The sequence below is a fragment of the Halichoerus grypus genome, chromosome 4 (genome assembly GCF_964656455.1).
Source record: "Halichoerus grypus chromosome 4, mHalGry1.hap1.1, whole genome shotgun sequence".
NCBI classification, from domain to species: Eukaryota; Metazoa; Chordata; class Mammalia; order Carnivora; family Phocidae; genus Halichoerus; species Halichoerus grypus.
Window position 1 is genome coordinate 140,307,963 of NC_135715.1, and position 17,373 is coordinate 140,325,335.

General features: G+C 41.4%; 1 protein-coding gene across 5 annotated transcripts in view; it reads left to right on the forward strand.

Annotated features, from left to right (window-relative positions):
* Positions 1–17,373, forward strand: part of OSBPL6 (oxysterol binding protein like 6) — a 201,215-nt gene that overhangs the window by 147,091 nt on the left and 36,751 nt on the right. For 4 of the 5 annotated variants that reach the window (XM_036099142.2, XM_036099143.2, XM_036099144.2 and 1 more), the window contains 4 exons: positions 1,494–1,626; positions 8,659–8,762; positions 9,627–9,719; positions 14,105–14,179. In XM_036099142.2, coding sequence (XP_035955035.1) covers positions 1,494–1,626; positions 8,659–8,762; positions 9,627–9,719; positions 14,105–14,179 — 405 coding nt within the window. The remainder of the gene's footprint in view (positions 1–1,493; positions 1,627–8,658; positions 8,763–9,626; positions 9,720–14,104; positions 14,180–17,373) is intronic. The other variant, XM_036099154.2, reaches the window with a different exon arrangement.

Sequence of the window (17,373 nt, forward strand, 5' to 3'; positions counted from 1 at the left end):
TTACTATTTAGTATTTCAATGGAAGTTACTTAAGTAATTTTTGTTAAATCCCATTAATTGTATTTTGCAAGGCTCTCAAACCTTATTTCATTCTGGTTATAGGCTTGCCAAGGATTGTTCAACCAACATCCTCCTCCTAGGAACAGGGTATTGGTTTAGCCCTAATACTAACCAGTTCTGAAGTGAAAAAGGAGGAACCAGGAGGCCAGAGGGTAGGAAATAGGGCACTTACTGAGGGACCCAACACAAGATGACTAAGATCGTCCTCTGGTTTCTCTGGGCCCCTTGTGTTCTCGCCACAGAATAGAATGAATCCCAGGATTCGTCCCAGCTAAACAAGAAATATATCCCAGATGGATATTTTAAAAATAGGAATGTTTCATCCTTTGGTTCTGCTTCTGCCTGCATCTTGGGCATAGACTATTGATAAAAGATATATTATTTTCATCCCTTGTGTTATTTATTAAATAACTTGGGTGATAGCCAAAGAGAATGGAGAACTGAAACCAATTCCTCCCCACTGTTTGCCTTGGAATAAGAAAGCCCTTCAACTCTGGTTTTTGTAGAAGATCTATTGCTGTAGTTATGAATGACACACCTCTAAGATCAAACTTGGTGAAAGATTTCCATTACATTTCGCAAAATGCAATGAAGAGTGAAGAGAGCTTTTTATCCCTTGCCTTGCATTCTAAGTATGAAATTATGAGACTCCTGAATGCTAATTGGTTTGTGGCCTTGCATGGGTAATAAATAAGTCTGGGTTTGCTAAATATGTGTATCATTCGCTTCGTGATGATTTAGAATAGACACGATCAATTATAATTGAATATGAAAGCCAAATATGGAGTTTTAAAGTTGTTTCAGCTTTTTCAGAAGTAAGCTTCTGCTCTTTCAACTAAGTGTTCACTGAACTCACTGCATTATCTCCTTACCTCCTGCAACTTTATTTCACATAAATTCCCTTTACTGGAAAGTCTATCAGCTGTGGGTAATAATAATTTGCTGAGAATGCCTTTTTATATATTACAATTTTTAATATGCATTTAAAGCATTGCAAGGTTGCTTGATGGTGGGTAACGTATTTAGGAATCACATGTGGCTGACGAGGCCTTGAGCTGACGGTAAGGGAACAGAGAGCTTTTGGGAAGGAAAGGCCTTCAATCATGAGTTAAAAGTAGCATAAGGACCCTATGTCAGATACAACCGCTGAGCAACTTAAACCCCTTGAGCTGGCAGGCCCTTAAGAGTATGAGCTATCCCATACTTGAGTGTTGTCCCCTTCCTTGCATGGTGGAGATAGCCGCTTAATGAGTGTTATTCTTATGAACTTGGGCTTCGCTGAGCATGGACAAGTTTAGCCTAGAGGCTTCTTTTGTATTTCGAGTGTGCCCTTTCTTCCTCTCTTTTCTGATGTCACTTTTTAATAAAAATTTTAAAACTCACTTAAATATACTGTTTCTGCTCACCCGTACACTCCTCTTTGTTCATTGTAGGTGCCACCAAACAGCTTTCCGTGGCAGTCCCCTTTGCCGTGCAGCAACAGCCTCCCCGCAACCTGCACGACGGGCCAGAGCAAAGTGGCAGCCTGGTTACAGGACTCGGAAGAAATGGACAGATGTGCCGAAGGTTAGTTCTCGCCCCCGCTGGGCTCCCAGGAGAAGCCGACGGACGAAACAGAAAGGAGAGCAGTGAATCGTGGCCGCTGCACCTCGCCCCCTCCAGCCTCCTCGATTGCCTCTATCTTTCCTTCTTCTTATTGTTCCACACCAGACCCTGCCCCTTCCCGTGACCCCAGCTGCCTCCTACCTATGCCTTCTCCCGCACCCTCACCCCTGCTGCGGCTGCTTCCACCCTTCCCCTGCCCTGCACCCCCTTCTTCCCTGCCGGCTCACCTCACCACCTGCTCCCTTCTTTCTTCATGAGCCCCCCACCTCCCAGGCCCTGCGGGCGGGGGATCTCAAGGCCAAGCGCAGCCCCCAGAGCGCCCCAACCCTGGATCTCCACTGTTGCCGGGTCCCTTCTCCAGCTGCCTCTCCTGCTGCTTCATCTTGCCCTTGAATAAGTGTGTGTCTCCTGATGGCCCACAATAAGCCGCACAATGATGTGGCACCTGCTCTCCACAGTTCCCTGTTACTGGTGTTGCACTCTGTGTCCGTTGTTAAATATTCTGAACTTAGACACAATGTCCTCACCCTGCCCTCGCTGAGCCTCTTACTCTCTAGAAACTTTGCTGCTCCCTCATAATTAGCCCGAGCATTTTGGTCCAAACGGCCACGGACCATGTCCATTCTAGGAGCTAGTTTTCCTTTGACCTTCAAAACTGAGAAAACAAGGATAGCATAGCAAGTATTTAATAATGCTACATTGATTTAATTTTTTAAGTTATTTTGTGAAGATATTGGGCCTAACTTATTTTTATTAAATTTTTTTTCCTTTATGAGATGATGGTGAAAGTAGATGTTAGAGTATTTTCTTATGTCCTTAGTTTAAAAAATTGAAATTGCGGGGCACCTGGGTGGCTCAGTCGGTTAAGTGTCTGCCTTTGGCTCAGGTCATGGTCCCGGGGTCCTGGGATCGAGTCCCACATCGGGCTCTCTGCTCAGCGGGGCAGTCTTCTTCTCCCTCTCCCTCTGCCCCTGCTTGTATGCTTCTCTCTCTCTCTCTCTCTCTCTCTCTTTCTCTCACTCTCTCAAATAAATAAAACTTTAATAAATAAATAAAAGAAACATTGAAATTGGGCAATACATGTTGATCCCAACCACAAAAAATATTTTTTTTTTGCTCTGCATGTGCATGAACTCAAAGTCTACAGCATTTTGCTTAGTCCTTGCCACGTCCCAAACTCAATCTTTGTGTGAAAATATGATTTTAAGAGGGATGTTCTATCCATAAAGCTGCCATTCCATTAAAAGGGTTTTACTTGAACGTGTTCACACAACACGCAGACATTCGAGTACGTGAACTTCGGGTTGGGGAAAGAAGCTGGGCCTCGCTTTCCTGAAATGCCGCAGTTTCACCCCAGCAGCAGTCCTCGACAGTTCAGCCTGTCCTCTGACTTCTGCTGCCGTTCACACACTCGCGGCATGGAGCAGGTTTGGGACCACACACCGGGACAAAATCCATTCTTCTGGCCCAAATGAAGAGACGTTGGCGCCCCTGGCTGGTGGGGGAGCGAGGGTGGCTTTTGTCTCCGTGTGCTTCAGACTACTCTGTGGCCCATCCCTTGTGCCTGCTGTCCTGTCTCGGGGGGTGCTCCTTCTTCTCCCCATCCTGACTGCTCTACCCGTGTCCTCCGTCCTGCCTTCCCATCTCCTTCAGCATTTAGTGCAATAATTACCCCCTTCGCCCGGGGACAGCCTCTCTCTTTCATTCACTTCTGGTCCTAGACTCCAGCTGCTCTCCATAATTTGATGTTTGCCCTTTCCGCTCTATGAAAAAGGCATTCTTGGTAGCAAGGCGCTGTCCGATTTCCACTCGGTCCTCAGACCTCATCCTCTGACCTGCCCTGGGGCCCCTTGTCGAATGAGACTTCTCCCTTAGGCCCCATGAAGTTTTCCTTTTTTCTCCAGCTGCTCCCCCCGTTTCATTGGATTTGCATCTGGTCGCCTTGGCTGTGGGGATGATCAAGCTTGAGTCTTCCGCCTTCAGCTTCCATAACAGTGACTATAGTTGACTGTGTGCTCGTTATGCGCCAGGCATTGAACTGAGCGCTTTACATGTATGGTTCTCTGTAGATCTTCACAGGAGCACCAGACAGGATTATGAACCCTATTTTTAAAGACAGGCAGACCAATACTTAGTCAAATAACTAGCTCATGTTACACAGCAAATACTTGGCAGAGCTGGAGGGCTAACCCAGGCCAACTAGATTCTAATGACTGTGCTCTGTGCTTCGGAGATGACAGGTGTGGTCGTAGTTCCAACTCAGAAAATCTCTGTTTGATGATACAGCAGTGATGGAGATGACGGGGCGGGCGGGGGCAGCGGCGGCTAATAGGCATCGGGCACTCTGCGACAGGAACTCTTGTGGGTGTCTCATATTCAGCAACTCATTCAGTCCTCTCAAAGCCATTTTACAGGTGAGAAAACTTAGGTACAGGGAAATCAACTTGCTCCGACCCAAGTTCACCCAGCTAGCAGCAGTGGACCTGGGGTTCAAGTGTGGGCAGTCTGGCTCCAGAGTATATGCCCCGTATTCCTCACAGAAAGGCTGAAAGCTGTCTAAATCTCAGCTCCACGTGCAGCCTGGGCAGCCTCCCCACCGCCTCTTCTTGCTGTTGGCCCTGTCGGTCTGTACTCTCTGGCGCGCCCCCTCCTCGGCCTGCCTGAAACCAGCCCGTCTCCTCCCTGAAGTGGCCCCAGCTGCGAGGTTTCCCTGTTTTTGTCACTGCTGCTGTCCTGACCACCCCTGAGACCTCAGAGGATCTTTAACCCCCCCCTCCCCGCCACGCTGTTGTTCATCTAGCCGCGACAGAGTTCTGTTATTTTTCCGAAAACACCCCCACCCTCATCTGCCCTTCCTCTCGAGTGTCTGCCACCCAATCAGACCCAGGCTCTGGTGGGTCAGCAGCCTCCGGCTGGCATTCTCATCCTCAATCTCTTGCTTTGCTGCTCCATCTCTCACAGGCTCGTGGGGCATTGCTGTTCTTGACTGTGTGGGCAGCTCTGGGCCAGCAATTAGCAGGACGCTGCACTCGGCCACCAGACGTAGGCATTACTCCTCCCCACTTTGCAGATGAGGAAAGCAAAATGCGTGCAGGGTAAGGAATGTGCCCAGGATTGCACAGCCGCCCTGGGGGAGATGTTTGACTAACCCCAAAGCCAGCTCTTTGTCCACTGATATTTCCTTAAGACTGGTATTTCCTTAAGTAGCTTTTATGCAAAATTCCCTTCACATGGTTCTCCGTGGGCTCTGCGGCTTTAGCCCAGACTACTTAGCCCGGCACTCAACATCCGCCTTTCAGCTTTCGGGCCCCACCTGCCCTTTCAACCTTGCTTTCCGTTGGCCCCACTGAACGTATTTGCTGTTTCCTGAACATCCTTGCATATCCCCTTGTCTGTGCTTTGGCACAGGTGGTTCTTTCCCTCTCTGCCCTTCTCCACCTTTCTCTTTTGCTGAATCCTTTCCATCAATCCTCCAGACCCAGAAAAGATTTTACTCTCTCCTTTGAGTGTGCTCTGATGACTTCAAACCATGATAACTCTATTTTCCAGACTCCCATGACCCTTTTCTTTGGTGTCTCCTGATCATTGTATAGAGAGTCCCCACTATTGAGGTTTGTATTTCAGAAGTTCATCATGTAGCATCTTCTTGAACTCATAGCATATCTGATTTATAGTTTTAATACCCAAGGTGGCGAACCATTCATAGATCTGAACTTACATCAGTCCAGATCTTCTCAAGTATGCAAGGGAATTGCTTGGCTCCCATGGAGACAAAATGTTAAATTAGTATTGTGTATGCCACTTTGAAGATGGATACATGATTGTTTAACATACAAAATGTTTGCATTTTTTTTCCAGGATGTAAATTCCATGAATCTTACTTGGTTGTGATAATCCCTGTACTTAGAATTAACCTGGGTACACAGCATCTTCCATCAATGGTACCTAAATGAAATAATAAATGGATAACTTTGGATATACCTTAATTTATTTAACCATTCCACAGTTGGACGACTCGTTTCTTTCTGGAACAAGATAGGGCGTGATGGGAAAAAAAGTAAATTGTTATGGACGACTCATTTCTTTCTGGAACAAGATAGGGCGTGATGGGAAAAAAAGTAAATTGTTAGATTTGTTTTTAACTGTTCACCATTCTGAACTATCTCAGCAGTTTTTTCTTGGCATAGTTTTTCCTTTTTCCCCATCTCTAAAACTAGATTTCATCTTAATTTAAAGAAATTCTAGAGATTTCTTTTTTTTAAAGATATTTTTGTTGCCTTTGGCAAATCTTTATAATCCTTATGTACATCTAGACACTTAGGCAGGCAGTGAAGTCCTGCCAAGGATTTCATCTCTTCCACGTTTCAAGCAATAGAAGTGGTGGGGACGGGTGTGGCTTGCTCCGAGGGAAGGCCCTAGCAGCGTGATTACACATGGTACGACCCCTACTCACAGAATTTCCTCATCTACCATCTCAGTTGCTACTCTAAGCTGGGAAGTTAAGAGAGGCATATACTACTGTCACCAGGAAATGTAAAGTCAGTGCTTGTCTCCTGACTCTTAACTTTAGGTCTTTTGCTCTTGAACAAGTTCATTTACGATGTTCTCTTTCCATTCTGTTAGGGAAAGGGTGGATACTATTGTGATGGTTTGAAGCCTCGTTTCCAGATTGCTGTGCTACCTGGGTACACCGTTTGTGTACGTTAGTCACACTTACTAGGAAGCATGAATGTAATAGTCACTAGATAGAAGCCTTGATGCATGGGTAATGTGAAATAATGTCCCTATTAGCATGGTACTTATGATACAGTTTTGTTCTTTAAAATGCAAATTAAGGGGCATCTGCAAGGCTCTTGGGCTAAGTGGCTGACTTGATTTTGGCTCAGGTCATGATCTCAGAGGTCAGGTGTGGAGCCTGCTTAAGATTCTCTTTCCCCCTTTCCCCCTGCACCTCCCCCTCCCCCAATCATGCATGCACCTGCTGTCTCTCTCTAAAATAATAATAATAATAATATGCAAATTAAAAGGTAGGCCCTTTCTAGCTAGCCCATGTCCCTCCTCCTCTTCCCTCTAACCCTCCTTCCTTCTTTGTACTACTTTCTTCCCTCCTAACTTTCCTTTCATCCTCTGTATTTTCTACCCTCCTGAGCCACTTGACTTTGTTTTCTTAGGGAAGAGGATGGGGGCACAAGGGCATGGCCTCCCCTGAAGGTGGAGGGGGTAGTGGCAGGGCTGTCTTCATCAGGACTCTCCTCCCACCTCCATTGGGTTCCTCTCTGAAGGAATGGCCACTGACGGCCAACAGTTCTTAGAAGAACAGCAGTAGCGCTTGAACAGCCCACCCGGACTCCATCCTGAGGCAGATGCTGTAGAGAAGAGGGGGGACCTGGATATGGCCTGGCCCTAAAATTGCTGCTACCCTGTTCTCCATAGAGTATGCAGTGATTGGCAGTCCTGGAACGACCCTTGTAGGAGTTACTCCTCTGTTTTTATATCCAACGAAAAAGTCAAAAAGTCAAAAATCCCCGAGATGGAACTACCTATGTTATTTGGCCCAGCTTATCTTTAGCCATATTTAAAGATTGATTGATTGATTTGAGAGAGAGATAGCATGAGCAGGGGGAGGGGCAGAAGGAGAGGGAGAGAGAGAATCCAAAAGCAGACTCCCCGCTGAGCACGGAGCCTGACGTGGGGCTCGATCCCAGGTCCCTGAGATCATGACCTGAGCCAAAACCAAGAGTCGGCCCCACTTAACCAACTGCGCCACCCAGGAGCCCCTGGCCATATTTTGCTGCCTATACTGTATCTGTAAAAATTCAGATCCTTGAGATTTAATGAGAAACAGAAATAATATAAATGAAATTTTCACCAACTCACCACATATTATAACCACCTTATTATATAACAGATTTATAGACGTGCCCTACTGCAGTCTCTTTATAAACAATACACATGCAAAAGTAATCACATGACTACTGGCATGTTCTAAATATTTGATAATTGTGTGAGTGATACTACTAACTCAATATTCTTGACTATATTTAATTTTCATTTACTAAGTCAGTTTTTAAGAGTGATATTTTATTATACAAATCTTTAAAAATTCTCTTTTGTTCAAATACAGCTAAAAATTAAAAATAAAATTAAAAGCCATTTCTTCATGAAACAATTCAAACAGGATATGTTTCATGCCCAGGTGACTCTGATCCTGCTGGGCCAGGGAACATAACTCTGAGAATCTTTGGTTGTGTTTAGTAGAACATCCCTCATAGATTTTTTTTTTAAAGATTTTATTTATTTATTTGAGAGAGAGAGCACGTGGGTGCGCGGGACTGCACAAGTGGGGGGGAGGGGCAGAGGGAGCGGGAGAAGCAGGCTCCCCACTGAGCAGGAAGCCTGACTCAAGGGCTCGATCCCAGGACCCTGGGATCATGACCTGAGCTGAAGGCAGACGCTTAATGACTGAGCCACCCAGGCACCCCATCCCTCATAAATTTTAAAGAAATCATTCATTGCAACATTGTTAGTGATTGAAATCATAGATAAATGTGTCTATCTGACTTTGCAATCCATCTTATTTTTCTGAACTTGACTTTGACTCCATCCAAATTCTAAGCAGCCACCTTGTAAACTATTTTAGGAGTAGGTGGACAGGTTCCTAAGAATAAAACCATAAAACTACTGAAGTTCCCTTGAGTGTGGTTTCTATGTGCCAAGGGCCACCAGAACAGGAAAGCGAGAATGCACAATGTCACTGAGATTGTAATAGCTAGCTGTTAATTTGTAAGTAGGCTTTCAACTCATTAAATAATCAATGCTTTTAAGGTTGTAAACCAGAGAAGGGTCTGTTTTGTTTCATTTGCCAGTACCACCATTATATAAACATGGATATACCTAATCATACTTGCCATAATTGGGATTGACTGTCTTTTATTATCATCACTGCCTGTCCCTGCCCAGTTCTAACCTATTTTTCTTTCTGATTTTTCTTAGACCTTGCACACTGCCAGTCAAACCTTGTGGAACTTAGCAAACTCCTGCAAAATTTGGAAATACTTCAGAGAACTCAATCAGCACCTAACTTTACTGACATGCAGGTAAACATTACCGAGAGGACGTTAAGACATTAATGCAGAATTTTTACTGGATTGTTTTATGAATATATAAGGTAGCATTTAAAGGGAAATAACTACAACACAGATTAGTTTATATTCTGGAGTTTTTCTTAATATTTTTGAATTCTTGGTGTCGTTGTGTTAAGATGTCTATTTTGAAATATTTTACATTTAAGTGTAAACTAATAGAAATAAATATCTGAATTATTCTTCCATGTTTGTATTGCATTAGAAATGATAGCTCTGAAGATATAACTTAGATATAGATAGATAGATAGATAGATAGATAGATAGATAGATAGATACTTTGAAGATATAACTTAGATACTCTCAGAATTACTGCCATCTTTTTTTTTTAAAGATTTGTTTGAGAGAGCCGCGCACACACACACGCGCGCGCGCACGCACACACACATGCGAGTGGGGGGAGGGGCAGATGTAGGAGGAGAGAGAGAATCCCAAGCTGTGCATGGAGCATGGAGCCTGTCCCTGGGGCTGGATCTCACGACCCTGAGATCATGACCTGAGCTGAAATCAAGAGTCAGCCGCTCCACCCACTGAGCCACCTAGGAGCCCCACTGTCATCTTTTTATGTAGGAAAAAAGAATGCTAAAAATCTCTAATCCTGTTTTCCTTTTGTATAGCAGACAAATATATTTTATGACTGAGTTCTTATTTCTGCTTTTGATGCCCACTGTGCATCAAATACGACTTTCCCTCCCGGCTGGTGTGCTTTAGGCGGCTAACGACGACTCTTTACTAACTTGCTGTGCTTTTTGTCTATATCCCTAACGTGTGTGTGAACTTAATAATACTTTGTTGCTTTTAACTATTTGTGTAATGTAGGCTAACTGTGTAGATATTTCAAAGAAAGACAAGCGGGTCACAAGAAGATGGAGAACAAAAAGTGTCAGCAAAGATACAAAAATACAACTGCAGGTACAGACTTTTTCCCTTCATTCATAGTTTTATATGCTTTTAAGATATTAGTCTTTATATATCAGTTGGTGGAGGTTAAGGAGTCTAAAGCAGCTGACCTGCTTTAAAGCCTGTGTTTTACAGACTGAGTTGTACTATCTAAATTCGGGGGGAATCTACTCTTCTTCCTCTGGAATAAGTAAAAATAATTTAAAAGAAAGGTTAAAATTATTTAATATAGCTACAAAGTAGCATTTTCATTCTCACTTACCACCGTTGAACTGTTAAAATATAATTTAACAAAAAATTAGCTTAAAAATCAGGCTAAAAATCCAGTGTGTTGTAATGAGCACTCATTTATATGTACTAGATCTTAAAAGATCCTTTTCTGTAGTAGCTTTGTTCAAAATTTTATATATCAATAAAAAGACATGAGAGCTGCAAAAGATGCGGAGTCAGCAAACTCAGGTTCTAGGCTAATCAACTGTGATTTCCTGGCAGTATAATCTTGTGCATTTCTGTTAAATTTTCTAGGCTTCCATTTGCTCCTGGGTAAAGTCATGGAATTAATTTAATGATCTCTGAATTCCCTTTCAATTGTAAAATTCTGTGATTCTTCAAAAATAGATATAATTTGGCCATCAAGGATCACTTTTAAAATCTGAATTATGAAAGTCTTAATGACTCATGATAAATTTACTTGAAATTTATTTTAAATAAGTTATTTATTTGAAATGAGTAGTTTTAAATTTTTAGAGTAAGAGCATCTTAGGTTGTTAGTGCATTGCAATGACATGAAATATGGTAAGTGCCTGAAACCTCTTATGCCATAAATCATATTACTTTCAGATCTTTAAACAAGAATGTTTACGATTCTGATCCTAGCTATATATTATTAAAAAGAAAAACTCTTGCCCTGCACAATCAAAATCAAACTTAGGATTTTGCTTTTCTTTTTATTACACTATAAATCAATTTATATTCTAATACAAAGGTAAAAGTAACTATTTTCCAGAATTCTTCAATGTTCTCTGAATAAGAACTCCTTCATTCTGATTGCACTGATATTCTTTGTGTTGTAATTCTGAATGTGTAAATAACAAACTCCTTGTTGCTTTGCTTGCTAACCTGATATATTTGAAAATAAATTTCATAAGAGCTAAAGATTTATGTTTTTCTGGTTAGGATGTCTACATTCTATGAACACAATTTATAGTGTTTTTTCAGTAGCTATGTTTTTGTGTGTTCTCTTCTATTCAGAACATTAATACTACAGAGATAAATGTGCCAAATGACTTCACAAAAAATTTACCTAAAAGTGCTTTGGGCCATTTCATTTGTTTTGGGCATGTGATTGTCTAGTTTTGTGGGGCTTTTTAAAACATGATATCTATGGTTATCATAGCCAAGAAAAAAAAACATTATAAAAATAATTGAAGGCAGCCAACGTCATAAGAACATATACATTTGTAGACAGATATTCTTTCAGTCTCGTTTTTCTAAGGTATGACCCTGAACAGATTGCCATTCACAGCTGTTGTCTCGAACAGTTTGGTTTCTCCTCAGAAAATGTGAGCACCGTGCCCCTGGCCGGCCTGCTGGGGCTACAAGGCCCACCGTGGCCCTCATATCGCTTCATTTTTTTTCCAGAGGAAACAGAATGCAGCTAGAATAGCCCTTCTAGTCATAGGCTTGCTTTTCTATATGAGAAGGTTTATGAAGATTTTTTTGAGTCATCAGAAGAAATTGTTCAAAAAACAGGAAAATATTTTTCATTCATACTTTTGCCACATATTTGGGTAGTTTGTTTTTAAATTTTTATTGATGCTGTTTTGTGCTTTTTTTTTTTGCCAAAGAGTAACAATATGGCCCTTGTGATTCTAGTTTAATTATTTTTGAGGGAAATTGAAATCACCTATTCCCCACACTCAAAGAAAACTTTAAACTTTTGCGAGAGAGATTTAGTTCTACCTCCAAGTGGAAATCAATAGACTTGGGGGTGGCGGTGAACTATTTATTACTCCCAGAGAAACCCTGCTTCCACTTAGACTGGTAAAACAAAAGGTATTGTAGGGTGAATCCTGCAGAATTTGGTACTATCCCTGCACCTTTTCTGCTCACCCAAACCAACAGGCCTTCTCAGAGCCCTTAAGATGCTCATTCTTTATCACTGGGAAGTTACTTGGAAGTTTCTTCAACGTGCACACTTGGCTGGGGATCCATACAATCAGCCAGGGATGCCTATGGCCAATATAAATGTCTTTACTCATTATTATTTTCCTTACAGAAAGGCATAGCATTTATTTTTATTTAGTGGATTAAACCTACCTCCTCCATTCTCCCACCCTAATACCCGGGTTTTTCCCTCCTTGACCATTGGAACCCCATCAGAGGGCGCCAAGTATTTGTTTTGAGCCCGTAATCGTCTCACTGCTTGAGCCACCTTCTCTACCGTCACTGTTGTGGCCAATTTGAGAGGCGTTGTAGTGAGCGGGCTCATGGTTCATCCCTTCTGTTGTTGGTAACTTGGAGTTCCGCCAGTCATTTGTGGAGGCACCCAGACTGTCCTGTGGTGGTCGTGGTGATTCGTGTTCCTGTTCTTACTGATACCGTTTCACTGAACTGTGCATCTGGCATTCTGCAGTAGTTGTTATTTTGAAATAATTATAAAATGGGTCCTTTAAAAAATTGACCTCAGGAGAATAGAAATGAAGATCATGTTATTCTATATGCTTGGTATCTTATTCTTAACATCGGTTAGATTGTGCTATTGATTTGAATATGAAGGTTACATTTTAGAGCCGCATGGTCATATTCCTACTAGAAACCGTTGAGAAACTAGCTTCAGAAATCCTTTGTGTAATTCATTGAAGGCATTTGTCCTAGAAAGCTCTCTGGAGAGTACCTTTTAGAAAAAAAGGACTTTCTCCCAAACTTCAAATTTCTGGTTCTAATAACAATCTCATTATCATCATTACACAGTAACCATTGGACTGTGTTTCCAATGAGGTAAAGGAGGGCAAGAAGGGAATGATTGTGGAAAGGGTTGCCATGAATGAGAGAGCTACTAGGTTTCCTACAAGACTAATAGCACAATTAATACTAGAGCCCTAGTTGTTGGAGAGAATGAGCAATAGCAGAAAGCAGGGAATAGCAGATACATGGTCAGATATCATTCATGTGTAGCTGTTCTAGATCTCACAGATGCTCAAATTATACTGAAGGGCAAAAATAAGTTCTTTCTCCTTTAACTTACTGCATTAAGCATGAAGGGATTTTGTATAGAAAACTTTTTGTAGAAAACACATTGTATAAATGTGTGTGTGTACAATAAACATATAATGCATGCAGAAGACTTATGAACATGGAAGAAAAATGTGAATGTAATGGGGAAACTTTGAAGAGAATTGGAGTTATAAGAATTTAAAATATTTTTCTGTTGTTCCAAAAAGACTAAAGCAGTCATGCTGCTTTTGCTTAATCTCCACTGTGAGGTGACCCTATGTACATCTCAGTTCATTGGATTTGAACTTACCGTTCACAACCACAAAGAGCGAGGGTCTGTCACATGGACAGACGTAAACTTGAGTAGTTAGAAGGAAATATCATTATCCCATGATCCCGTCCACCAAAAAGAGACAAAAAAGAAAGCTCTCGGCTTCCCTGCTGGTTTATGCGTAGGTGCACATCATTCTGTGAAGCCTCTGCCTTCAGGGTTCCCTAGCTGAGTTTTGCAGGCATTGTCCCAGCACACTGAGGACACTGAATGCTTTTCCCCTATGCTATGCGGACTGGCTTCCTCCTTGGAAAATTCTCCAACCTGAAAATCCCAACACCATTCCTAATGTTGAATCCCAGAGAGCTTTCTAGCAGGTAAATAAATGGGACGTTGAAGATTCCTGGTACCCTTCCCCCTGTACTTTTCCTCTCAGCAAGAAAGAAAAAAATTCTGCCTGGCTAACGGGAGACTCCCATTACAACTTGTTTGTTTTAGCCTTTGCACATTATTTAATCGTTTTTTCCCGAACTTACTTTTATCTTTGCTTCCATTGATTGAATGCCTTTGATTTCATATAACATGAAGAAAACGATATGCACCTTTATTTTACTTTAAGATCACAAGCTATTATTCATCAATTCATGACTTCCCATCTCCTTTTGGGGTGGGGTCATATTCAGCAACTAGACGTAAGTGTCTGGGGGTTCTGCAATGAGGACAATGAGCTTCTCTCCCAGCGTGAATGCCCCTTCGAGCACTTTTCAATGCTGTGATTTAGGGAAAAGTCAACTCCACTTAAAAACTCTCCCTTTCCCTTGTCTGATTATCTTTTGTCCTCCCGCATCCTGTCCTCCCCCTCCCCCGCCCCTGCTCCTCTCCTCCCTCCTCTTCTCTCATTCACTGTCAGGAAGGGCCATCTGTGAAGGGCCAGTTCAGCACCACTCGGCGCCGGCAGAGGCTAGCGGCAGCAGTGGCTACAACAGTGAGTGGATTTCATTCTCAAGTGGACATTTAATAAGAATGAGCAACTGGGTCCAAGTGGCGCCTCCCCTGTTCCCGTGTGCTGTTTGTGTGCAGTGGCGTTGACTGTGGCCCCCTCCCTTTCTGGCATAGCTTTCGCATGTTCTCTGGCTGTCTCTGCATGGCAGGTGTCGCACACGGGTATTCGTGTTTGCAATGGAAAATGACCCCCTAACCCAGTTCTTCTGTCAGTGTAAGAAATAATGTAAATGCAAGGTGGCAAAATTGAGTACGGCTCCCTATGGTGTGGAATTTCCTAAAATTACATATATATATATATATATATATATATATATATATATATATATATATATAAAATTTTTTTTTTGGTCATACTGATATTGGGACCTCTGCTAACTGATTTCTGTTTTTCTAAGAAAAGTCATGTTACTACAGACAAAAATTGTGCTTTTTTTGTAGTATTGTGATTATTTGAAAAGGATGTGAGAATAAAGAAAAGAGAGGGTAAGAAAAGGTGAATTTTGATGTCATCTCTAAATGGCTACCCAAATTACACCTAGCAAGGGAAAAATTTTCTGGAAAGAATATTGAGCTGAAAGTCAGAAAATAGGTAGTGTGGAAAGGAGAAAACCACCAAGTTAAATGGTGTTTAATATATAGCTAAGGTTTATTAGGAGGGTAGGGCAAGTATTGAAACAGATAAGACAAATAACTAAAATTTTAAATTGAGTAGAAGCTGTTTAGAATAGTGAACGGTGCATGCAGAATAGGAAATAGAATGTGTAAATGCAAGAACCCTTTGCTGGATAAAAGCAAATCATAATACTTGCTTAATCATGACATCCTGTCAACTTTTTAAAATACAGAATACTAAGTTCATAGCAATCATGGATGTTAGTTTTTTTGGCTATTAGTATTTTCTGAATTAACAATAGTCTTGCTCTTGCTACTGGTGGAATATACTTGAAGACTAGAATTGCTGAAAAATACGAAAAGGTTTTGGTTTCATTGTAAGAGAATGGATACTCATGAGAGGATTGTTGGTTTTCTACTTTTGATTAATAACTGGCCCTAGCTTTATATCTCGCTGCTTAGCTGGATTTTTTTGAGAGAGAGAAAATTGCTTTTGATTATGAAATGAACCAGTGACTTGGAGTTTATTAAGGGAATTGATTCTTAAACTCACAGTTTTATGAACATTTGAACAAATTCATGAAATTGGTATCATGATTAGTGTTTCTCTTATGCATGTACGTGTAATGTATGACACTGACATGGTAACTGGTCATGCCAATAGATACATGTAAAATTAGTTAAGTAGTTCTTAACCTTTCATTGATAAAATTCAGAAATCCAGATGATTATCAAAGAACAGTATCTCAGTATGGAAAGGAAAGGTCAGTCATTTTGTTAAAATACCTATGTTTCCTTAAATAATGTACTTCTGAGAAGGCATGCAGGGAAGCGATTGTGTTTCTACTGTGTTCATTTTTTAATTGCAGATACATAGAGTGAATATAATAAAACTGGGATTAGAAACTATTTGAATAGAATGGGTTTATATATATGTATATATTTTTTTTAATGGAAAGTAGAAAAGAAAAAGCTTTTAAAAGAGGAGAGTATTAACGCCCATCTCCCAGGGTAGCAGTGATCACAGAAGTTAAGAATAACTTCCAATAATTCCAAGCATCTAATGAGGAAAGTTGGCAACATCTAGTAATGTATTCATAAATAACTAGAGGGAATAGTTACTCTAAACCCTTTAGGATTTATACCTTTAACTCCATAGCAAAGCATGACACCATCTAGCAGGAACTTCAGCTTGCCCCCTCGGCCCCCTCACCCCTCATTCACATCTCAAGTGACCTGACACTGGTGACTCAGCCCCCCTATTTCTCCTGGTGCAGTGTTCCTCTTAATCCCCTGCCTTCCTTCTTCCCAACACTAAGTTTCCCATACATTTTGAGCCTATCCTATCCAGCTCGGTGCCTTTTACCTAGAATTATTGCAAATGACTCCTAGTTACTTATTTTCCTCCAGTGAGGAGGAGACCGACTCAAATATCTGGGGCAGCTGAGATTGCTCCCAAAGAAAAATGCACCCAAAGGAGATGTTTCAGAGATTTATTTTTTTCGATTCTGAGCACTAGAACCCAAAATGGCTCACTTGCAACATCAGCCAGACCCAACAGAATAGGCGGTTGGAAAAAGAGACACACTGGCCCCTCCCCCACAGAAGAACACCAAGGGTCCCTGTGCAATCAGTTCTCTACACGAGGATCCCTGTACACATAACGCAGAGGAATTACAGCAGGAGACTTTTCAAATTGGCTCCATATGTTAGTATATGCTTAGTATCTCTCTTAGACCTGCTTTTCTGTGTCCCTTTCTCATTCATGTTTTTTTTCTTTTTTCTTTTTTCTTTTTTTATTATGTTATGTTAGTCACCATACAGTACATCATTAGTTTTTGATGTAGTGTTCCATGATTCATTGTTTGTGTATAACACCCAGTGCTCATTGCAATACGTGCCCTCTTTAATACCCATAACTGGGCCAACCCATCCCCCCATTGCTAAATTTCAGTGCCACAGTTCCAATGTTGATCCATTTTTCTCTTATAACTTCTTTGTAGACAGGTGTTAAAAGCACCTCCTAACATCCCCATTCCAAACTGCAGTTATTAGTACCAGAATATTCCAAGATCAGGCTTCCTCCCTGGCACAGGATTTCAGGGAAGCCTTGGACTTCATTCCTGAGCAGGGTGTAAAGGCTGCATCCAACATTCAGGATTCTCAAGTGCAAACAGTGAGACCTGTAGACAGCTCCCACCTAAGCCATCACTGACAGAAGACCTAGCTATCCCTTAAATTTTTGAATCCCATCATACCCAAATTGATGAACTTTTAAAAACTGAGTAAATAACTCTAACTGAATGCTGAAGAGGCGTTCAATTAGAGTTAGATTAATACTTCTCAATTTATATTCTTAATTTCATTTCATGAATTCTTCAATTAAAATGTCCCATTTCATATACTTCCTTTAGCAAAAATGGTAGCAATATAGACATTTTCAGTCAGAAGTATATAAAAACTGGGTTCAATTGCCCAGGGAACTGAGTGCAGTTTGAGTGGAGCATTCCAAGTCCTTTCCCTGTGGGTTATATACAAGATCAGTTTTACTGTTTTAATTGC